Source organism: Aristolochia californica, unplaced genomic scaffold (genome assembly GCF_029961685.1).
Source record: "Aristolochia californica isolate CCGP_79_NKW_82.1479 unplaced genomic scaffold, dmAriCali1.0.hap1 SCAF_4, whole genome shotgun sequence".
NCBI classification, from domain to species: domain Eukaryota; kingdom Viridiplantae; phylum Streptophyta; class Magnoliopsida; order Piperales; family Aristolochiaceae; genus Aristolochia; species Aristolochia californica.
The window spans coordinates 1418628-1443339 of record NW_027182103.1 but is presented as its reverse complement, the minus strand read 5'-3'; the positions used below and the strand labels follow the sequence as shown (position 1 = coordinate 1443339).

Here is a 24712-nt window from a genome sequence, read left to right as displayed (position 1 = left end):
TACATCTGGAGGGACCATCCCATACAGTAAGGGAATGGAGGAAAGTCCCCATTTTAGCTAGCTTGTCGGCAAAGGAGTTTGCCAAACAAATTACATGTTGCCAAGAACAAAGAAATAAGTTTTTTTTTTTTGAAATGATGCTGATTTTTATTAATGCAAAAGCTCAAGAGAGCATATTACAAGGGAGGGAAGCCTTCCCAAACAATGAGAGATTGTTGGGAAGTTCCGAATTTTGCCAATTTATCAGCTAAAGAGTTGGCTGATCTAGGAATGAGATTCCAATTACAATGTGTAGAAGATACAATATCAACAATATTATTAGTGATGGGCCAGTGGTGCCAAAGAGGGTGGTTGTCCTTGGAACACCAACTAATAACCGTCTTCAAGTCACCTTCAATGATTAGCTTGCCATGGAGACGATCCCTAAAGATTTGGAGGCCGAATAGCAGAGCACTAACTTCAGCAGTATTAGAATCGGCAATGCCCACCGGACCGGCATAAGAAATAATAGGGTCTCCATTGTGACCTCTGAACACACCACCTTCTCCTGCTGGACCAGGACATCCAATAGCACTACCATCAAAATTCAGTTTTATGCAGTCGCAAGGGGGAGGATCCTAGATAGCCATTCTTGGAGCTCTGCTGGGGCCAAACATGTGAGCGATCAAATTCCAATTTTTCTGAAGTGAAACCCCTGATTCTGAGAACGAAACTACAAGACACATTCTACTGTACTGCAGTTTCTCTTGGAAGGTGTGGATAAATATCCTTGGTAAGTTTGGGCTTCAATTCTGCATGGCGGCGGATCTCCTCACTTTTATTAAATCACTCTTGGGTATCTCTATGCCGCGTCTTGGAAAGCTGATGCTCTCTGCCTGTTCCAGTTTCATCCCATGGGGGTTTTGGAATGAGCGGAATAGAAGACGATTTGATGCAAAAAGTGAATCTGTAGACCGGGTTGCGGACAGAGTGGTGGGTCACATATCTACTTGGCTTTTAACAAAGAAAGCATTTTCTCCCTATTTGGGTTCCTCCATTCGTGAAAATTGGAGAAAATTGGCTTTGATACACATTGGAAAAAAGCCTCTGGTCATGCAAGAATGGACTCGTCCAGCTCCTGGTTATCTCAAGCTAAATTTTGATTGTTCATCTCTTGGCAACCCTGGTATTTCTGGTTATGGTGGAGTAATTTCAGATCATTTCGGCAATCAGGTCTTCACGTATGCAGGCCCCCTTGGTATTTCTGACTCTACGAATGCTGAGTTACAGGCTCTCCTCTCCGGTCTTCGTGTTTTCAAAGAAAGATGCAGTGGGCCCCTCCAAGTTGAAGGGGATTCAAAAGTGGTGATTGGTCCGTGGAGACATTGGGATACATTTAAGGAAATTTTAGATATTACCTCAATTGTTTCTTGTTGTTGGACCCACATTCTAAGATCCGCAAATTCAACGACAGATATACTTGCTAGGCAGGGAGCTACCCTACAATCACTGGTTGTAAGGGAAATGCTCCCTCAAACTTTGTAATTTTCTTCTGTTTTATTAATACCTCTTTTTCAAAAAAAAAAAAGAAAAAAGAAGGGAAACCCCTGATTGAGTGGCAAAATCCTTCTTTGTATGGAGCCAGCTCGAGATGAGGCCGACGACATGAGAAACTGTGTTGTCTGGGGTGCTAGCTTTGGAGTTGAATCTCTGGTTGTTCTGTTTGAGCCAAATGCACCATGGAACATACGCAAGACAGGCCGAAAGAATTAATTTGCCCAGCCGAGGAAGGAGAATCTCTCGAACCATCTCAAAGGTGCCAAAGAGGTCCTGATGAAGCCCTAGTTGGAACTCGATTTTTTGAAAGATCTTCATCCAAACTTGCCACGAAAATCCACAGTGTAAGAGGACACGCAGGACTGTCTCTTCGCACTCACCGCAAAGGGGACAAGAAAGACCGGGGGCCGTGAAGCCTCTCTTCTATGAAGGTTGTCTGAAGTAAGAATTTGTTCTCTGATGGTTGACCACACGAAGAATTTGATTTTGCTTGGCGTTGAGAGTTTCCAAGCCAGATTCGCCTTGTGGTTATGAGTACTATATTCTTGCTTTCTGATATGAGAGTAAGCCAAAGTGACAGTGAATCGGCCATTATTACTGGGCTTCCAAATCAGCTTATCAACTGAGTGCTCCCGGATAATAGTACTGCTGAGTTTAGTAAGGAGAGCAAAAAGTCAACGATTCCTCATCATTTAATCCTTGACGGAACGGGAGACTCCACGAGTGATCACTCCATGAATCAGCCACAGAGCAAGAGAGGTCGCTTGCCACCTATGCAGCTCTGGGAAGTCCTTTGAGAGAGATCGGGGGCCACACCATTCATCCGACTAGGAGAGAAGGGTCCTTCCATTGCCCGTGTGAAACGAGATAGCATCTTTGAATACTGGAAGGAGCTTGAAAACTGATTTCCATATCGGGGATAGGAGGCGAGCAGTGCCACCCTCTCTCCACCATGCACCCGAAAACTGAAGCTAGAATTTCACCATATTCTTCCATAAACTGTTATGCTTGTTATTGAAATTCCAAATCCATTTGAGCATAAAAGCTTTGTTCATTTCTCTTGTAGGCCGGATGCCCAATCCTCCCCTATTATGGGGCATGCAAATATCCTTCCAACTGACCAAATGGTATCTAAAGGTATCTTTTGAACCTCTCCATAGAAATCGTCAACGGATGACATCAATTTTGGAGCAAACGGAGGCTGGACAGTGCGTGAATGATAACAAATAATTTGGCAGCCCCGCCAGACAAGACTTGAGGAGAGTGAGACGCCCCGCTGTTGATAAGAGTTTACCCCTCCAAGTGGCTAGCCTCTTTTCAAATTTCTCAATGAGGGGGGACCATAGTGACGCCGAAGGCCGAGAATCAAAAAGTGGGAGCCCAAGATATGTAGCTGGCATATTTCCCAAAGAGCATCGCAGATAGTCCACCATATCCCGAAGCCCAGCTCGATCAATGTGATAGCCAAGGAGAGTGGTTTTTCCCCAGTTTATGTTTTGAACGGAAGCCAATTCAAATAATCCCAACACGACACACAATTTTCTGATTTGATCCATAATACCAACCCCGAAGCAAATAGTGTCATCCGCAAACTGAAGAATTGGAATATCAAAGGCTGTGCAATCAGTCGTGGGGAGGGGCCATCCCATATTCTTGGCCGAGTACATCAAGGAGGATAGGCATTCTGCCACCACGTTGAAGAGCAGGGGGGATAGGGGGTCTCCCTGTCTGATTCTCATGGTTCCCTTAAAATACCCACAAATTGTTCCATTGAGAAGGACGGAGTAGCTTGCAGAGGAGATGCAACTTTGGATCCAGAAGCGCTATTTTTCTCCGAATCCCATCTTCCCCAGGTGGGTGTCCAGAAACTTCCAATTAGCTCTGTCAAATGCCTTTTCGAAGTCAAGCTTGAGGATGAATCTAGGGAACTTTTAGACCTTGAAATGATGACTAAGTTCATGACATGCCATGGTTGAATCAATTGGTAGTGAGACTGATCGGCTGGAAGTCGGATGGGAGTTCTGCCCCATCTTTTTTAGGGATGAGGGCGATGAAAGAGGGGTGGATCACGCACAACAGGCCAATAGGACTAGGAGGGAGGGGTGGATCCCGATCCCCAACTGACAACAACAATGGAGTCTTCTTCAATGAGGAGATGGCTGGATAGTCTTTCCTTGAAGTTGTTAGATCGTGGAGGAGAGCAAAGACTTCAGCTATAGTACAATCCTCAAGCCCCAGAGGGCCCGCATAAGAAAGAATGACCTCACCTGAAGGGTTGTGGAAAGCGCCTTCAAAATCAGTCGATCCCAGGTATCCCAGAGCACTACCATCAAAGTTCAGTTTGATGCATTCTCCTGAGTGAAGAAAACTTGCGCCGATCGTGTAGCTAGCTGGAAATGAGACCCACAATCACATCAATGGAGCGCTCAATGTTGTTGGACTTGCGATTAAAACGCAGTTGTTTCGCTCAAGCCATATGCACCAAGGAATATGGGCAAGACAGGCAGAGAGGAGGATCTTCCCTAGCTTGGGAAACTGGGTGATTCTAACCATTTGAATGGTTCCAAAGAGGTCTTGCGGGAGAGCTAGTTGAAGATTTATCTTCTGAAAGACGCTCATCCACACATTTCAGGAATAGGTGAAGTGGAGGAGGACATGCTCAACTGATTCATTGCATGCATCACATAAGGGGTAGACTGCACTTGGGCTTGTGAAGCCTCTCCTGAACAGGTTGTCAGCGGTAAGAATCCCACATAATGAATTTCATTTTGCTTGGCGCGACAAGCTTACATGCAGTTGCGGCATCTTGCTTAGTGGTATTGGGCGTCCACCCTATGATGTGAGCGTACGTGGTGGCCATAGAAAAGAGGCTGATTTTGTTTGGCTTCCAAACAATCTTTTCCGGAATGTTATCCCGAATCACATTAGGAGCAAAAGCAGCAAGGAGGGAACATAGGTCGTTTATCTAACAATCTCGGAGGCCTCGCCTAAAGTGAAAATCCCAAGATTGATCACGCTAAACATCTATAATGAGGGCATCTTGCCTTGAAGTGACAACACAGAGCGAACTGAAGGTCTCCATAAGGGGCCGGTTTCCACACCATGCATCACACCAGAATAGGAGCCTCTGACTATATCCCGCATAGAAGGAGGTGGCACTCTTGAAGAGAGGTAGGGGAAGGAAAGACTTCCATATGGGAGATAGGCTTATGTGTCTTCCCCCTTCTAACCACCAATGTCGAAGCCATTGCAACTTGTAAGCCACCATGGGTTTCCAGTAGGAACTTGTTTGTGAATTAAAATTCCAAAACCACTTGAGGAAGACTGGGTTCATTTTTTTTTTTGGCCAGATACCTAGCCCACCAAGATTGTGCGGCAAGCAAACCTCGTTCCAATTGACCAGATGGTTCCGAAAGGAGTCTTCGGTTCCACGCCATAGAAAACACTTCCGAATGGAGTCAATTCTTTTGCACACTTATATGGGGCATTGCATGAAGGATAGATAGCAGTTCGGGATGCCCGCAAACAAGATTCAAGAGAACGAGTCTTCCCGCAGAGGAGAGTAACTTTCCCCGCAATGTAACCAAACATTGCTCAAATATTTCAATCAAAGGAGACCAATGGTTAGCACTTGGTCTGCTGTTGAGGAGAGGAAGGCCGAGGTATGTCAAAGGAGTGGTGCTCAGTGAACAACCCCAAAAAGCCACCATATGCCCCAAAATCTCAGGATCAATATAATAGCCGAAGAGAGTGATTTTCCTTCAGTTAATCAATTGACCGAAAAAATCTCAAAAAGCCCCCAAAAGTGCCCCAAGTTTTTTGACCTGATCCATAGTTTCCACCTCGAAGCATATCGTGTCATCAACAAACTACAGAATGGGAATATAGAATTCTGCAAGATCAGAGGTAGACAACAACCATCCTTTTTCCTTGGCCGAGTAGACCACCAAGGAGAGATACTCAGCAATAACGTTGAAGAGGAGCGGGGATAGAGGGTCGCCTTGCCGGATGCCATGGGTTCCTTTAAAGAAGCGACAAATAGTACCATTAATGAGGAGGGAGTAAGTGGCAGAGGAGATGCAACTGTGGATCCAAAAGCGCCATATTTGCCCACATCCCATCTTGGCAAGGAGGTGGTCAAGGAGTCGCCAATTAACCCTATTGAAGGCTTTTTCAAAATCCAATCACCCACTTCTGATTTCTAAAACTAGCATTTTTGAATTAATATTGCGAATGATTCTTTTGAATTACTTAGTACCATACGTTTTCATATCCCAATTACCCACTTCTGATCTTGGACTTCTTTTCTTCTCCTCTCATCTGAGCCAATACATTTGGAGTCCAATACCTAGAAAGCTAGGAGGAAGACTATCCACTTACGAGGCAAGTTTCTCTGTATGGCTGGACGGCTTATTCACTACAAATCCACTCTCTTTGGCTCCTGTAAGAAAGTATAAATAGAAGAGAACTTGAAGAGAAAGAGAGAAGAGTAGAGAGAGAGTGACAGGAGAAAGGGTTGTCCTATAGCCTGCTGAAGGGGGAGAAATCAAGCATCCATTAGGTTTTATTCATCACTTAAGTCTCTTTACAAAATTAGCACAAAGCCCCTAACTTAAAGATTTATACCCAAGCAAGTAAACAGCCTTCATAACCTATAGAAATTACTTAATAACCACACCTCTTTAAACAAAACCTGAACCTTTCTGTTTAACAAATTACAGGTCTACTACCATGAGAAATTACTAAAATACCCCTGGCTCTTAAAAGGTCCATCTGCTATCTCTTTTTTATCCCATGTATGGTTAGTATGGCTGCATGAAATGAGCCCTTAGAAATGATATTTAGATGGCAGAGCTCTTCTGACACTAAAAACACTCACTTGGATTTTTTTTTTTTTTTGTTAGGGAGTATACTTTATTAAAAGAAACTGGAACAAATAACGGCTTAGGAGGGGAGACCCCTTACAACAAGGGATTGGACTGCTTTTCTTTATTTTTTATTCTTGAATATGTAATAATATTTTCATTAAAGAATAAGGAGCACAATGTGGGAATGTAAGGAGAACCTCAAGCCTCAAGAAACAAGAGGGGAGTGTTCCCCATAGTGATATGCAAATGGGAGACACCCTCTTGAATTGAGAAAACTGAAATACTGCTTGCAAATCTTAGCTCATTCAGCCAAGAAGCAACAAGAGTGGTGCTAATCTCAACAATCTTTCAAAAAATGTAAAGAAACACTGGGCAAAACACTTTCAAACCAAAGACTTGGGGCCCCTAAAATATTTCCTTGAATAGAAGTTGCTAAACGTCAAGTAGGAGTTGTGCTTACTTAGAGGAAGTATGTTACAAATATGCTACAGGAGTATGGTTTTGTTGGGTGAAAAAGCATGTAGAAACTCCCATGGAAGTTGGCAATGGTTTTCATGATGACGGTAGAGATGAGCTCAAGGATAAAACAATGTTTCGAAGATTAGTTGGAAAACTTATCTATGCCACTGTCACTTGGGCTGATATATCCTTATCAGTTAGTGTGCTGAGCCACTTCATGGAACACCCATGCAAAATACATCTAGAGGTTGCTCAAAGGATATTGAGGTACTTAAAAAGGGTCACCTGGTGAGGGGTTATTCTTTAAATCTCATAATTAGAAGCCTTTTTAGATACTGGCTATGCTGGCTCCAAACTTGATAGTAAATCTACTACCGTTTACTATTTGTTTGTAGGGGAAAAGTTTAGTGAGCTGGAAGAGCAAAAAGTAGAATGTGGTGGCTCATTCTAGTGCAGAAGTTAAGTATAGAGCTATAGCTCATACTGTCATTTTTTATTTTTTTATAAAAGGTGATTTTATTAAGAGAACTAAAAAAGGAAGAGCTATCCCCTAACAACAAAAAATTTATATATAGCTCATATTGTTAGTGAATTGAAGTGGGTAATAATTTTCAAGTTACCGAACCCTTGACCATTTATTGTGATAATCAAGCAGCTGTATTCATTGCAGACAACCCAATTTTTCATGAAAGGACCAAATGTATAGAAGTTGATTCCCATTTTATTCAAGATGCAATGATACGGAAGGAAGTTGTTGCTCCCTATGTTCGATCTTGCGATCAAATTAGTGATATGTTTACTCAATCCTTGTGTAGATGTGAATTCGAATTTTTTTGTAACTGGCTGGGGCTTCTAGACATATATGCTCCAACTTGAGGGAGAGTGCTGAGGGATAGTTTGGTCATTTTGCATTGTTTGTATAGTTTAGTGAGGGTACTATCATGTCCAGCACACTTAGATGTACATGTGGTCCTATTTTTCTATTGTTTGGAGGTGTGTAGATAGGTAGTTATAAGGAGTTAAGTGGAAGAAGGGTATATGTGTCATTGTACACCAAGTCACTTAAGTTAATGAGAAAGTTAGGGGTCGATTTAGAACCCTAACATGAGCTTCTCTTTAGGCTCATTCTAGCAGCCGTCTTCTCTCTCTCTTTCTCTCTCTCTCTCTCCTCTATTTCTTATTTTTTTTCGAGAAGGATTCTACTGTTTTGGTTTTTTTTTTTTTTTTTGAATGAATCCTGTCCGTCCTAGGGTTCCTTGGGAGCTACTGTATCAGTTTAATTTTAAACACCTAGATAAAAGGGGGCCTCCAAGAAGAAAGATTTTTTTATTTTTTTTGAGAAAAATGAGATTTTATCCCAATAATAATAAAAAAAAAACTAGCTAGAGGGGCCCTCCCATTACAACAAGAGATTGGAGGGAGGGGCTTTTATCTTCCTAAGGACATATATGGGTTAAAAATACTAACGATTATGCTGTTATTGTTGTTTTATGGTGGCTATCAATTGCTTTTATTACTTGACATTAGGAATACAATTAGGAGGGAGAAAAGAACTTCAAGCTTCATACAAAAATAGGAAAGTAGTCTCCTGCAATCAAAGATAGATGCTGCCATCTTTAGCTATGGAATCAGATGCATTATTGGCAGCCCTTAGAGTGTGATGCCATGAGATTTCCATCTGACGTTTCAATCTCCTCAAATATATGAGCCAGTCTCCAGGGATGGATAGGAGCTTTCTTGAATTCAACTAATGACATTGGCAGAATCTCTTTCAACAACTAAATGGGAGCTGAATTTCTGAGAGGATCTTAATTCTTTGAAGAGGAGCTTGGATTTCCACTTCATTGAGTTAACACTGCCCTAAAGGAGCGGATTTTTACTCAAATGGTCCTGGAAAATACCACCAGTTCCTGCTGGCCCTGGTTTGCCAAGAGAACTCTTGTCAAAGTTATTTGGGCCAGCACATTGGTGGGGGTTGCCCCAGCATGTGAATTATAGAATTTGTAAAGGCTGTTGACTACTGGCATCCTGTCTTTCAAAGCTCATGACAAGGAATACTTTTTTGTGGGCAGCTTCCATACAAAAGCTTATGAAAATATTTTGATTATGAAAATTGTCTTTTAAAAAAAAGTAGTTGAGGAAGTATGGCGAGGACAGGAGAGCCTGTGGAGATGTATTATTTATTCTAAGTATCACTTGGATGGCAAAATGCTCCATCTGAGTCCTTTGTTTGGAAGCTATTGGACCACAAAACTTTTTCTTCAAATGGTGTGCAGAAAAAGACGAGGATGTCAAACGTAGACAGGTTAGGGAGGTATGGTATTCGTTTTCAAGCCTCATTTTCAAAGTTTATAATGGTTAAAATGAGTCTATTGACCGTGTCATCTAATGTTGCCCTTTCTATATGAATGCTGAGATCAGATTTTGAAATGGTTATGCTTCCCAGCGTCCTTTGAGGAATTAGTTTCGAACTGTATTCTTGGTAAAATCTTGTGTTATGTTTCTTTGTCCAATATAACTTGGTGTATATGGAAAGAAAGAAACCATAGAGTGTTCTCTAATAATTTCTTTCCCTAAGGTGTCACTGAAAAACTCAAAGCATATAATTCTGTTGGGTACGTTGGGTGAAAGAAGTCAAGGGTTACTCTAGTGTCTTAATTATAAGAAATTGGAGACTGATGGCTAGCCTCTACCCGACTACGTTCCCTTGTGAAACATTATGGAATCCTACTACCAGCTGATTCAAGTAAAACGTTGGTAGACTGTCGCATGATTTTATTTCCAGTTAGAATTATGTTTGATAACTATATGCTGGATTATGACGATTGGCATTAACTATTTTTTTGGATTTTCATATATTTCGGCATTATTTTATGTTTTTCAATTTAAATGGCTAATTACCTATTTATTAACCATGATATATGGATCTTAACCATTTCAAATTGAATGTGTTGTAGAATTGATATTGGGGTTGGGGAACATGTAACACAATAACTTGGGGCCATTACCTGCTTTAAAATTTCCAAAAATCTAGTGCTTTAGAGTTTTGCTCAGCATTTGATGGAACTCATTAGTTAGTTTTTGCAGATAACTACATACTTTATGGAACTTGCTACTCCCCACACAGAAGAAGCTATTAAGTTTGTTGATAAAGTTGGGGGTTTTGAATGGCTGATTCAGAGATATGAGATAGAAGGAGCCCCTGCTTTAAAGCTAGACCTGTATCTGGAGACTCCCACAATAATTGTTCCCCGGAATTCTAGGAGCAGAGAGTTCGTATTTCTTTCTGCTTCATTAATGCTTATGAATTAGGTCGAATACTTATTTGTTCTTTTTTTTTTTTTTATGTCCAGCTACCTTATTAAAAATAACCATTTATATTGCAGTTTCATGCAACTTGACTTAGGCCAGCTACACGTGAAGAACAGTGTTTGTTGGCATGGTTGTCCAGAAACAGACCCTTCTGCTGTTCATCTTGATGTTCTACAGGCAGAGGTAACTAGTGCTCTCTCTTTCTGCAGTCCAGGACTTTCAAACTTCTGATATATCCTGCTTGTGCAATTGCAGATGCATGGAATTAACATGGCTGTGGGAGTAAATGGCATTCTTGGTAAGCCCATGATACAGGAAGCGCAAGGATTTCAAATTGAAGTACGACGGAGTTTGAGGGATGTTTTTAGGAAAGTCCCAACATTCTCCTTGGAAGTTAAAGTAAAAGTTCTCTTTTTCAAATCTTTGTCAGTTTCTGTGTTTTGATTTACTGCTTAATGTTGTAAGGTAGTCTAAAATGATTTAACAGCATTTTAACTCTGCAGAGACAATTACATGTTACAAGAGTTGTACATCAATATCACTATGTTTGCAAGATACATTTTTATCCTGCTATATTGTCAGTGATTGCTTTAGTCCTTTTCGTATTTTTTAATTGTTAGCCAATTTTTCTGTGCAGGTCGGTTTATTGCATGGGGTGATGTCCAATAAGGAATACTGTGTTATCCTGGATTGCTTCTACATGAACTTAATGGAGGAACCCAGCCTTCCTCCAAGTTTCCGTGGCAACCCAACTCAGTCTAATGATTCAATACGTATGCTTGCTGATAAGGTTAATTTACACAGTCAAATGTTACTGTCACGGACTGTTTCTTTGGTGGCAGTTGAAGTTCGCTATGCATTGCTCGAGCTGTGTCATGGTGTTGATGAGGAGTCTTCTCTGGCTCACTTGGCTGTAAGAGTTTTCATTGTGGATCATTTAATTTTTTACTTTTTTTTAATTAGTGATTCTTTCTTTTGCTATTTGCAGTTTTTTTCATTTTTTGGCAATCTACAGCTAGGTCTTGAACTGTATGGATTTGAAAGTGGTAGTTTAGATCATTGGAGATTTGTCACCAGTATTTCATTTTACCTTGTAGGTTATTTTGTTGTAGTGTGTATTCTTTTGATGATTTCTCATTTTTTGAATATTCTTATCTTCCAAGGCAAAAACTATATTCCTTTGTTCTACTTTTGCAACCGATTATAAGCACATAAGCAACGTTTTTTTATTTACTGTTTGATATACTTGGGGGTTTTATTAAATCACAATTAGGCAAAAGGGCTCCTCATGGTGTGCCACCAGATTCTGGAAAATAAATAGAAATATTTCAGATGAACACAAGGATCATGGAGAGGGAAGCCCATTCAAAATGAGATACTGGTGAGATGCATTTTCTATTGCTAGCTATTCAGCCAAATGATTGGTAAGTTGGATTCTGTAACTCCCAAGTGATGAAGAGGGACCTAGATATGTTTTGTGTTTCCGCAAATGTTCTCTCTAAATCATAAGGCTGGCATGGAGGGGGAATTATTATACTTGGCCAAGTAACCACCACAATTGAATCTCCTTCCACTAACTATGGGCTAGACAAACTACAACCCAAAAATTTTACATGCTTCATATTTAGAATGCCAGGCACATAAGTTTGTATTCTCATTTTCCTGTTTGACTATCTTTATCTGACAATTCGCTATTATTAGCATTTAGGGACAACACCTGTACAACACCACTTCATTCATTGTCTCTTTGTTCTTATTCTGAAATTGTACTAAAAAGAATATGGTCTGCTCAAGTTTCTGCCTATCCTATAAATTTTGTCCATGTATTTACATGTTTGCCAATTAATGTTATTATCCACTTCCATTAATTATTTTCTTCTGAATGATTTCTTTTTGACGAGCTGATATACTTGGAAAAACTTACTATATTTTCAACTTGGAAATGGTCTAACTTTTTTGTCTGCTTCACTTTTTATCTCATGTTTATGCAGTTGGAAGGTCTTTGGGTGTCATATCGGTCAACATCCTTGTCTGAAGTAGATCTTTATGTAACCATTCCTAAATTTTCTGTGATGGATGTCCGCCCATATACAAAGCCCGAAATGCGGCTTATGCTTGGATCTGCCTCTGATCTCTCAAAACAAACCGTTCGTTCTACTGTGAACCTCCCTTTGCCCCCTCTTGGTGGATCTGAGAGAAACAAAGAATCCACAAAAGAGGTCGACAGTCCTAATCTTACCATGCTGCTTTTGGATTACAGAGTACGCGCAAATTCACAATCTTTTGTAATTCGGGTACAGCAGCCTCGCGTTCTGGTCGTCCTGGACTTTCTTCTAGCTCTTTGTGAGTATTTTGTGCCTTCGTTGGGCTCCATTACAGGTCGGGAGGAAATGCTAGATCCCAAAAATGATCCAGTAACTAGGAATAACAACTTAGTGCTTTCAGAACCTATTTATTTGCAAAGAGATGATGTGGTCCACCTTTCTCCCAATCGGCAGCTGATTGTAGATGGTTTTGGTTTTGATGAGTTGATATATGATGGTTGTGGAGGGAAAGTCTGTTTAAGTGATGAATTCAATTTTAAAGAAATTTCGTCTTCCAGCGCACAGCCTATTATTATCATCGGGCGTGGTAAGAAGTTGCGATTCAAAAATGTAAAGATTGAGGTACTGCCTGTTTATCAAGTTATTTTTCTGTTGATGCCATTTGATTCCTGAATGAAGTAACTCCTAACGATGTCAAAGTGGTCTTTGTTTGCTCATCAGAATGGTGTCCTTCTGAGGAATTGCACATACTTGGGCAATGATAGCAGTTATTCAGTTTTGCCAGAGGATGGCGTAGATATTTCATTGTTGGAAAGTTTTGCTTCTGAGAGAGATCAAAAGAGAGTGGACAATTTGGAAGGACCATCGGATACATCAGCTTCACATTCTTCAAATAATAGCTCTCTGAATCAAGTGCAGAGTTTTACTGTTGAGGCTCAGGTTCATCTTGCTTCTCACTTTTATAAAAAATGCTTGATCTTTAATATTTATATTATCGTTTCTTATTTTGCAGACATAATGTTCACTCAACAAATGTTCTAATTAATTTTTTTGGAAAGTCAAAGTCAATTGGCTCCATGCGTCCTAATTAATTCAGTTTCTGAGTGTTTGCAACCTTCTCTTCATACTGAAATTTTATTGACAAAGAGTCTATCAAGGAGGTAGACTGATGGCTGGAAAAACCAGCTCAATTAGTTCTGTCTGTCAAAACCTCTCTCAGCTTCTCAATCTTCCATTCTGATTTTCATATTCTGACTGTAATAACCATTAAAATGGAAATAAAGCCTGTTTTGAATTTCAAACTTGTTATTTTATTAGTAAGTTGGAGTCTGTCGGTCTGGTCAATTGCACTCTTAAGTGAATCACCAGATGGTTTTCATCGTCCGTTGACATTTTTTTTTTTTAATTATGCTGAATTTTATTAAGAGAGAGCTCAAACAAGCAAATTACAAGGGGGAAGCCCTCCCCAAACAATGAGAGATTGCTGGGAGGTTCCGAATTTTGCCAATTTATCAACCAAAGAATTGGCTGATCTAGAAACGAGGTTCCAATTACAATGAATGGATGACACAATGACAGCAATACAATCAGTGATTGGCCAGTGGCGCCAAGGGGGAGAGCTATCTTTTGAACACCAGTTGATGACAGTCTTTGAGTCTCCTTCAATAAGCAGCTTGCCATGGAGGCGCTCTTTGAAGATTTGGAGGCCGAATAAAAAAGCACTCACTTCAGTAGTATTTGAATCAGCAATATCCACCGGCCCAGCATAGGATAGAATAGGGTCTCCACTGCTGTCTCTGAAAACTCTACCAGCTTCAGCCGGCCTAGGATAACCTAAAGCACTGCCATCAAAATTGAGTTTGATGCAATCGCAAGGGGGGGATCCCTGGACAAGGAAAAAACCTAACTTGTGGAGAACTGTCCTGTAGAACTAAATAGATGAGAGTGGTTTTCCTATTAAGATATATCTTACCTATTAATAATAGTCAAGTTTTGATGATTAAGCCTCCACAGCTATCTTTGTCACTAAAGTTCCATTTATTTGTCCCTTTCGAAGTTTTTCCTTCTTGTATTGTTGTTTGATGTGCTTGACTTTTGCTCCATCCTTGAAGTTTGTTCTGACTCTCTTGCATAGAAAAACTTACCTGTGTTGTCTCTTTATCATTGAGCAGGTGGTATCTCCTGAGTTTACATTCTATGACAGTACAAAACTGTCACTGGATGACTCCCTTCATGGTGAAAAATTTCTGCGTGCAAAGCTGGATCTAAGCTTCATGTGAGTCATTCCATTTACAATGAATTGCATATGACAGTTTTAATTATGTCATTGCAGAATTCTGTAGTCTTTTATTTTTGAATTACTTCTACTCTGGCGACAATGTTACTAGCCCCTGGAATTTGTAATTATAGTGTCAAACGGTCTCTTCATAATATTTAAACTAGTTTGCATTTTGGAGACTTGCTAAGCTTATCAGGCCCTAAACTTTGTTCTATTAGGTATGCTTCCAAAGATATTGATACATGGGTGCGGGCCCTTGTGAAGGATCTCACAGTTGAAGCTGGTTCAGGACTTGTTGTTCTTGACCCAGTGGATATATCTGGAGGATATACTTCTGTAAAAGACAAAACAAATGTATCTGTGTTATCAACGGAGATATGTGTTCACCTCTCATTGAGTGTCATCTCACTGGTCCTCCACTTACAAGATCAAGCTACTGCAGCACTACAGTTTGGAAATGCCAATCCATTGGTTCCTTGTACCAACTTTGATAGAGTTTGGGTATCAAGAAAAGGTCTTTCAAAATTTTCTTAGCATTTGAGTTGTTTTTATTAGTATTTTTTCTTGAGTTTGTTCATCAAGTATTCCTACCTGAATTTAAGATACATCTGTAATGTTCAGCATCTGGTGTTGCGGCTGGTTTTAACCTCTCATTCTGGAGACCTCAACCTCCTTCAAACTATGCTATTTTGGGTGATTGTGTAACTTCAAGGTATGTGATAACATTTTGTTTGACTTCCAATTGTTTTGTTTACAAGCCTCTGAATTTTGGTGTAGCATACTCAGAAGATATTTTTCCATAGCTGTAACAGAAAAGTCAACAAAAGATGCTTCAAGTTTCTTTTTAAATCTTAAAGTTCTTGATTTGTTTGAATATTGATCTTAACATTTCAGCTTTGTACCTGTTTTAGTTTATTTTCTCTTGTTGTCCATTCTTTCTTGTACATTGTGCCTCTTCTGGAATCTTTGTACTACCCTTCTTCCTTCAAAAGAGTCCCATTGACATTGTGTTATGAAAAAAGACAAGAAAGTTGATGAGGTTGCACTTTTTGCTGCAATATAAAAGAAGTTTTAACAAACTTACTATTTCATTGCAGGCCAACCCCCCCTTCACAGGCTGTGATGGCCATAAGTAACACTTATGGGCGTGTGAGGAAGCCCCTTGGATTCGAGCTAGTTGGTTTTGTCTCGAGCTTTCAAGTGTCAGAGGCAGATACAAGTCAGTTTGGTGTTGATGATTGTTCACTTTGGATGCCAATTGCACCTCCAGGCTACTTGGCTGTAGGGTGTGTTGCAAACATGGGAAGAGAGCCTCCTCCAACGCATGTTGTGTACTGCCTGCGTTCTGATCTTGTAACGTCTACAGTATTTTCTGAGTGCATTTTAAGTGTTCCAGCAAATTCAAGGTATTTATATGGCAAGTATGAATTGTTGAAGTTCATTCATCTATCTGAAGTTGTCTAATATGTAAGAGTAAATAGTCCATGTGGGTTTGCTTTCAAAGTGTTAGCATTCTTAGAGCTGATTTCTAGAACATATATTTTTTTGCTGCTTGTCCAAATTTTTTTTGTGAGGTCACATTTTTACTGCACTCTAGTATCTATTGACGAAATTTTTTAGCTTTTCAAGTGGAATCTAAAAATTGTAGTATCAGCAACTAGTTCTGTTTTCTTCAATCTGCTATGCTGGATATAGTTTTTTTTTTATAAACTATTAAAAAAGGAAGAAGAGTACAAATAAACCTAGCTAAGCGGGCCTTCCTCCACAACAAGGTGTTGGAGCGAAGTACCCAACTTAGCTTGAATATCTGCCAAATTGATTGGTAGATCTATGAATGTGCTTCCAATTACAGTTTATTAAAGAAATTAAATTACAAATATCAAAATACATATCCCAATGCCGCCAATGAGGTAGGATTGACTTTGCACACCAATCCATGACAGTTTTTGAATCCCCTTTGATACAGATGGGGCCTGTGAGACGGCTTTTGAAGATCTGAAGCTTGTGCCGTATATAGTTAGTGAACCATTGTACACAAAGGGCACATACACATGGAAACATGCATTTGATTTCTGAATTTGGTGTGCTATTACTATTATTACCATTATTATTACTATTATTTTGTTAAAACTGATGATTGTTTTTTTTACCTTGTTCACTTATGGATTGATGCTTGAAGAATATTGGCCGGATTTAGTATATGGCGTCTAGATAATGCCCTTGGGTCATTTTGTGCACATGCTGCCATAGGATGCCCTCCCAAAATGATTGGCTATGATTTGCATCAGAGCCTCTTCAGAAATCTTGGCTTGCAGGTCTCCTCCAGCAATATTCCTGCTGCAAATTTCTCTATCAACAGTAACTATAAAAGCCAAAAAGGAAATAATGGGGATGGTAGTCGTTCTGGATGGGAAATTTTAAGGTCCATGTCAAAGCCTAATAGCTTTTATGTAACAACTCCACACTTTGAAAGGATCTGGTGGGACAAAGGTTGTGATATGCGAAGACCAGTTTCAGTATGGCGTCCAATACCACGTCCTGGTTTCTCAGTGCTTGGGGACTGCATTACTGAAGGGTTCTCACTCTGACCTTAAACTTTCTTCCTTCAGATACTCTTTTTATTTTATCATTAAAAAATCGGGTCCTTTTCATGCTTTATTATTTTTCCTGGTTTATTATTTTAACATTTTTTAATTCTCTGCTCAGCTTAGAGCCGCCTGCTCTTGGATTGGTCTTTAAGTCAGATGATTCTGGGGTCTCTGCAAAGCCTGTCCAGTTCACTAAAGTTGGCCATATAATAGGAGTGAGAGGGCTTGATGATGCTTTTTTCTGGTATCCAATTGCTCCTCCTGGCTATGTTTCTCTTGGTTGTGTTGTGTCAAGAACCAATGAAGCACCAAGGTTGGATTCATTTTGCTGTCCAAGGATGGACATTGTCCATCAAGCAAATATCCCAGAGGTCCCCATTTCTAGGTTGGCTAGTTCAAAGAATTCTCATAGCTGGAGCATCTGGAAAGTTGACAATCAGGTGGTGCTTGAACTTCTTTATTTTATTATTTCATCATTTTATTTGTTGCCATTAATACTCTTAAAGTATCATTTAAAACTCAAAACAGTACATGTGAATTGAGCCTTTCAGTCAAAAGCTCAATGCCCTCATGGCGCCAAATCTCTTAATGTGAGTTCTTGGGTTCAACTCTTCATGTGTGGCCCTATTTCCTGTTCTTCTTTCCTGTACTTCCCCTCACAGGTCAACCATTACTGTTGTTCTCCTTTTAAGATCTCCATCCTTATTGCGTTTAGAAAGTTCAAGTCTGACAGGTGAGGGGTATATGGGATTGAGTGTGTTTGTAAACAATATCCTAAGGCGGGATTTTTTTAGAGGACAAGAAGAACTGATTAGTTCATTCAAGGAAGAGAAATGGCCATGAAGGCTACAAGGCTTTCTAAAAGAGGTAGAGGTACGCACTGAGGAAAAGAATTCAGATATGAGAAATCATGATCAACAATGATGATTGAAAAAGAATTAGTGCTGTTTTTTAAAAATGAGAAGTAGAGTGAACTTAAGAACTTGATTTTGACTGTTGAACACTCATGGAACTGCTTTTTCAACGACTTAAGTGTTCAAATGTCTCACTCTTGTTACTCTTGTTACTCTTGTTACTCTCTCTACAAATAGGTGTAATAATTAGCTTCTTGGTGCCCTTTTCTAGGCTGGGACTTTTCTTGCACGTCCTGATTTGAAGAGACCATCAAACCGTTTGGCATATGGTATAGGTGATTATGTGAAACCTAGAACCCGTGAAGATGTAAGTGCTGAGGTGAAACTAAGCTCATTGTCTGTGACTGTCCTGGACAGCTTGTGTGGCATGGTATGGATCAAGATAACTACTGTGTTGCTGTCTTAAATAATATAATTCATTTTCATCATTTAAAACTCTCTCTCTCCTTCAGATGACCCCACTATTTGACATGACAATTACCAACCTAAACCTTGCAAGTCATGGCCGAGTGGAGTCCATGAATGCTGTGTTGATCTCTTCAATTGCTGCATCCACATTCAACACTCAACTAGATGCCTGGGAGCCACTTGTGGAGCCATTTGATGGGATATTCAAGTAATGAATTTTTAGTGATATTTTATATTTTTCTTTATTATGCAATAAACTTATGCATGTCTTTGTTGTTCCAACTCTTTAATGGAAATTTTTTGAGTTCTCTCTAAAGTGTGACCTGTTCTTCTTTTGGAGGTTTGAAACCTACAATACAAATATTTGTCCACCTCCAAGAATTGGGAAACGAGTCCGAATTGCAGCAACAAGCACTTTGAATCTGAATTTAAGTGCTGCAAATCTTGATACAATTGCAGAGTCCATAGTTTCATGGAGAAGACAAGCCGAGCTTGAGTGGAAATCAACAGAAGTGATTGGATTTCTCTGAGCTTTTAGTTCCTTTTATGCAATCATAATCTCTTTCTCCCCTTCTCTCTCTCTGCATGAGGAATTAAAGTTACTTGTTTTCTTCTTATATGAGATCTGTTGACTAAGCCACTATGTTATGCAGGAAACTGGTACTGATCTGAGTAGGAGCGATGATACTAGGATTTCTGCATTAGAGGAGGAGGATTTTCAAAAAGTGATTGTAGAGAATAAACTTGGGTGTGACATTTATCTGAAGAAATTTGATGAAAATACTGAGACAGTTGTATTACTACGACATGAAGAATGTGCTTCTGCTTGGTTACCACCTCCAAGTTTCTCTGATAAGCTGAATATTGCTGCTGAGTATAGGAATCCACGCTGTTATATAGGTGTACAGATATTTGAGGCCAAGGTCAAATAAGCACCTAATTTTCAAATAAAAAATTGCTTTGATATTTTCTCAAGTACTTATTGAAGAAGTAACTACATGATTTTTTACTGCAGGGTTTGCCAATCATTGATGATGGGAATAGCCATGGTTTTTTTTGTGCTTTACGTTTGATAATTGATGGTCAACCATCAGATCAGCAAAAGCTTTTCCCGCAAAGTGCAAGGACTCGATCAGTAAAACCTATAATCTCTGAGGCAACTAAAGATGCGGCTGCAAAATGGAATGAGCTTTTTATCTTTGAAGTTCCTCGGAAGGTGATCAGAGATTCAATTCTTTCTAAAAAGATTTTGAACACATAAGAAAGCAAGGTCTCAGCTGTCTTTCTTGTGATCTTCTGCGAGGGCTTAAAAACAAACATCTACATTCTTCATGTTTTAAAATTTAGGGGTATTTTAGTAATTTCTCATCCGGATAAATCTGTAATTTGTTAGACAAAAAGCATCTGAAGTGGTGTGATTATCTGAAGGTGTTTTACATGCTCATGTATAAGACCTTAAGATAGGGGCTTTTTAGACGTTTTAATAAAAGCACTTGACTGAGTAATAAAACCAGATGGGGGATCGACTTTTCCCCCATCCAGCAGGCTGTATGACAGTTCTTTCTCTGCTCTTCTACCCCTTTTCCTTTCTTTTCTTCTCAATTTCTCTTCTACTCTACTCTCTTATATTGAGAATCTTTAACACCTAAATAGGATGCTTGCTTGTAGTGAAATTCAAAGGTGTCACAGTAGATATGGTATCAAGCACTGTTCCTGTGGTTTGGAATATATTATTTTTAGATTACTAGTGCTAAGTGCCTTTCTTTTGAGACCTTATGTCATGACAATGTACCATGGTAGGGTGGCAACATACTGCTGGTTGCACACTTGCATAGGTGAAAGCTCGACCAACCATAGTAGCAGCTGTAGGGCACCATGCATTACCAGCCACAGGAGTTGGTTGTAACTCCACATGTCATCAACCAGGTTTGAGGACCTGTCCATTGGACTGGTTTATGTGCACAGAAGCACACACACTTGCAGCAAGCAGCATGGAGCTGCATGGCACAAGTGCCAAAGAGCTAAATTATGGGACGGATCAATGTGCATGGAGTTGGGTCTCATGAGGAGTGACATAAGCTGGATGGAGTGAAGCACAAGTTGCTGAGGCATTGATTGAACCCCTGTAGGGCCAGACAATAGCGCAGCTGTGCGTGTAAGGCCAGGTGCGCGGATGCCAGTTAACCATTGAGCGACCTGTGTGCATGCAAGGCCAAGCATGTGCATGTGCAAAAATCTTTGCTGGGTGCACAGGCACACCAAGTGGCCATGTACTCGCACCCAGGCATATGAGTTGCTGGCGCCAGTTGGTTTGAGGGACTTGGCATTTGACCAGGTTTCACTCTTGTTTTTTTTTCTTTATTGAAGATAAACACATTTCATTAAGCTTGAAGGCAATCAAGCTACAAGAAGAACATCGGGGAGGGGAACCTCTAATAAAGAGAGATTAGAGAAAAAAACCCTCAGCAAGAACATCAGCTTTGCTACTAGTTGAACTATGGACACGAGTCCAGTTACAAACAATATTTTTTGCTAGCTCCAAGACTTCATAAAAACATTCCAGTGACTTCTAGGTGGATCCTTCTGCTTGGAATACCATGTGATAGCATTGCTGGAATCTCCTTCTATGTGGAAGGGACATTGAAATAGGCCACGAAAGATTAGGAGCCTCTGCTTGATCAACTTAGCGGAAGTGGAGTCAGAAATGCCAATGGGGTTCAAGAATGACGCTTAGCACCATGCCGTCAAAATTTCTAAAAACTACACCAAACCACGATGGACAGGGATTTTCCCACAAGGAGCTGTCAGAGTCGAGGTTAATAATGCCTAGGTAGGAGACTTCCAATGAATAACTGGAGTGTAAGAGGGAGAGGGGAGCTGGGAGAGCAGGTATTAGCTGCTATGAAGAGATCCTCCACTAACTTCTTCAAAAAGCTCCAAGGTTCAACCAAGAGATGATTTGAGATAGGGACTTTTCTGCAATGATTGACCAAAAAAAGGAGGGTTGCTGAAAGTATATCTGGCTACACTTGCTCCAAATACTCTAGCAAATGAATGTTAAATCAGCTTTCAGCATAGTCTTTCCAAGCAGGGGGAGCTGCAAACTTGCAATGAGGGAGATGAGACTCGGGAAGGAGCTTTGAAGGCACAACAAGATCTGAAACTGGCTGAAAAAGGCACTCCAAATTAGCCATGAGAATTGGCAGTGAAAGATGAGACAATGAATTGACTCCTCTGCCTGGACACAAAGGAGGCAATTTGAGCAGGGGGATGGATGAGCCTCTTTGAATTATATCCCTCGTTAAGAATTTTCCCTTGGAGAGCACTCCAAACAAAGAATTTAATCTTGAGGGAGCCAGATAGAAACCAAGCCGAAGCTGCCGTATGTGGTCATGGTCATCTGCTACTAAGATGGCATAACGGGAGGCTGTGGAGAAGGCATCATCTGCTGAGGAGTGCTAACTAAGTCTATTCACCTGAGGTGGATGGATTGTCACTTGTTCCAAACGAGCTTCAAGTCCACTGAATTCAGCTGCTTCAAGATCTTTTAGATGGTGTCTAAAAGGAGACCCCCAATTGGCTTCATGGAGAGAGCCATTCATGAACAAATCAGTGAGGAGCTCTGGCCAAGTTTAAGAAAATCAGGAAATGGAGCTTGAGAGAGTCAAGCAGCCAAGCGCTTGACAAGAAACAAATGTGATTCCCGCTCTAACAAAGATGCTAATTGTTGAGTGGGAAAAAGCCCCACATTGAAAAATGAGAAGAAAAGTTAATGAGTTATAAGGTTGAGCAGTAGGGCCTCCTAACTGGCTAGTCATTTTGGGATGGAACCGGGCTCAACCCAAAAAATTCAACACTAATGTTAGGAGATAATTGGCTGAAAGCATTGAAGATGTACCTCTAGGTGCACGAGAGACGATTTACAGACCCTTCTCCAAGGTGCCAAAGCTCGTTCAAGTCTCCTAATTTTCTTTTGACTAAAGGAATCCAAGGAAGATTTATGTGCACATTGAGCCGCCTGCACCATTTAATTAGGACGGCCCTGTTGGCCTCCTTAATTCTTCTAATGCTCAGTCCACCTTGCTGCTTCGGTTTGCAAGCATCTGCCCACTTTTCTTGGTTATGCATGAAGCTTTCTGATGAGCCTTTCCATAGGAAGTTTCTGATAATTTTTCAATGTATTAAACAACACTTGCTGGGTAGTGGAGAAATGCTAGGAAGTGGGGATGCCATACAAACAGGATTGGATGAGGACTAATCTCTCGGTTTTCAAGATCATTTTGCCTTTCCATTTAGAGAGAAGATTGTGGAGCTTCTCTATTACTGAACTCCTAAGGATCCTTTCAATCCTGCCAGTGAAAAGGGAAACACTAGATAAGTCCTGGAGTAGAAGTTGAGGAGCAGTTGAAGCAGGAAGCTAAGGCATCTAATTGCGCCGGCGAGAGATTGAACTCATAAATGGAGGACTTCTCCCCAAATCAGCTAAAAACTATGGAAAAGAGCTTTGATTCAAAGGATTTGGTCCTTTGATCCTTTGCCAAATGCAATGGTTTTGTCCACATACTAAACAAATGTAGTATCCAAATAAATGTAGTGTCCAATCTGTCATCCTGGAACGATTTGTTGAGGCAATACAGGTCTGTTGCCAATCTGAATAAGATCGTTAATCCTTCAACTATTATGTTAAAGAGGAAGGGCGAGAGAAGGTTCCCTTGCCTAATGCTCCAGGATCCTTTGACATAACTGCAGGCACTCCTCTTTATGAGGATAGAGTAACAAGCTGATGCTACACAGTTATGGATCCAGCACCTCCATTTAGAACTAAATCCCACACAATCTATGGGTATAGCTAGCACACCCGATCAAATGTCTTCTCAAAATCAAAATTTAATATAGTTTTGGGGCTTGAAACTATCAGCAATCATGGACACACATAGCAGCATCTAGGATGATTCTTCCTTTCATGAAGGCACTTTGCTCCTTGCCGATTGGATGAGGATCACTGACTTGAGCCTTTGAGTCAAGGGGTGAAAAATTATTTTGTCAGGGGCTGGAAATTAAGCTAATGACACCTTCTCGATGGTATTTTTCTTGATAGTCAGGAAATAAAGGATACTCCAATGTTTCTGAAGGTGATTCAATTGTTGTATAAGTCAGTCATGATGTCTTGTATGCCGTCTGTATGAAGCACCAAGATGCTCTATTGAACTTGTTAAATATACTGAAAGTGTAATTTGGTCATTTCACATAGATCTGATTGTATCAAGGAGAGTGTCATTAGTTTTAGGAAGTGTAGAATTCCAAGTTTCATGATTTTTGGACTTGTATGTATGAAGATATAAGGTGTACATGTTTGAGGGGTAGAGGAGACTCCGCTTAAACTCAATTAAGTGAATAAAGGGATTAGGGGACTCGTGTTTTTCCTCAATCCAGATTGGCGTCTTCTCTCAGAAACTGCTCCTCTTTCTCTTTTTTCTCTCTCAACTCTATCTGTCGTAAGTATTTCACATGGTATCAGAGCGAATCTGTCCATAGTACTAGCATTTGAAGCTTCTCTCTTCTCTCTTGAAGCTTACGGTCTCATAAGCAAGCTGATTTCAAGTCTGGTTGGTAAATATCTCATCTTTTTGTGTTCTTTCCTGCATAACCTTAGTGATGGTAGTTTTTTTTTTTTTTTTTTTTTTTTTTTTTTTTTGAGAATGTGATGTGAATTTATTAAAAAGAAGGAAGACTAAGAACCATTACAAGCTAGGGGGGCTCTCCTGTTAGAACCAGCGATTGGAGGGAGGTTCCTATTTTAGCCTGACCGTCAGTAAAAGAATTGGCTGAGCAGAGAATATGATTCCAAGTACAGTGTAAGCCAAAGGCAATATTACAAATGTCAAGGAAGGTGTCCCAATGTCTCCAAGGGGGAGCCTTGGCTTTAGCACACCAGTCGATGGCGACTTTGGAGTCCCCCTCGATGATCAATGGTCTAGAGAATCTATCACGGTAGATGCTAAGCCCATGAAGGACACCAACGAGTTTGGCTGATGTGGAGTCCGAGATTCCAAGAGGGCCGGCATAACTAGCAAGGAGGGAATCGTTGGCCGGCACACTCCATCGTTGCACTTGGGGAAGGCTTTTTCTTTTATGGATCCAAAGGCTCTGCAATATGTGGGTTGAGTCCAGTGGAGCTTGGACACAGCGGTCTGACACCTTAGCAGTTTTCATGAAACCTAGATGTTGTGGGCCATTCTTTTATCTTAGAGGCAGAGTTCCCACTGCACTACTCTCCTCCCAGAATGTTCGTTTCAAATTATTC

General features: G+C 40.3%; 1 protein-coding gene across 5 annotated transcripts in view; it reads left to right on the top strand.

Moving 5' to 3' along the window:
- The window catches only part of LOC137963623 (uncharacterized), a 90537-nt gene that overhangs the window by 49970 nt on the left and 15855 nt on the right, over nt 1–24712 (top strand). For all 5 annotated transcript variants that reach the window (XM_068810763.1, XM_068810762.1, XM_068810764.1 and 2 more), the window contains 17 exons: nt 9951–10135; nt 10250–10358; nt 10431–10574; nt 10813–11088; nt 12167–12841; nt 12941–13159; nt 14392–14495; nt 14717–15012; nt 15120–15210; nt 15596–15904; nt 16678–17073; nt 17205–17526; nt 18212–18370; nt 18453–18616; nt 18749–18920; nt 19062–19331; nt 19424–19624. In XM_068810763.1, the coding sequence (XP_068666864.1) occupies nt 9951–10135; nt 10250–10358; nt 10431–10574; nt 10813–11088; nt 12167–12841; nt 12941–13159; nt 14392–14495; nt 14717–15012; nt 15120–15210; nt 15596–15904; nt 16678–17073; nt 17205–17526; nt 18212–18370; nt 18453–18616; nt 18749–18920; nt 19062–19331; nt 19424–19624 (4092 nt within the window). The remainder of the gene's footprint in view (nt 1–9950; nt 10136–10249; nt 10359–10430; nt 10575–10812; nt 11089–12166; nt 12842–12940; nt 13160–14391; nt 14496–14716; nt 15013–15119; nt 15211–15595; nt 15905–16677; nt 17074–17204; nt 17527–18211; nt 18371–18452; nt 18617–18748; nt 18921–19061; nt 19332–19423; nt 19625–24712) is intronic.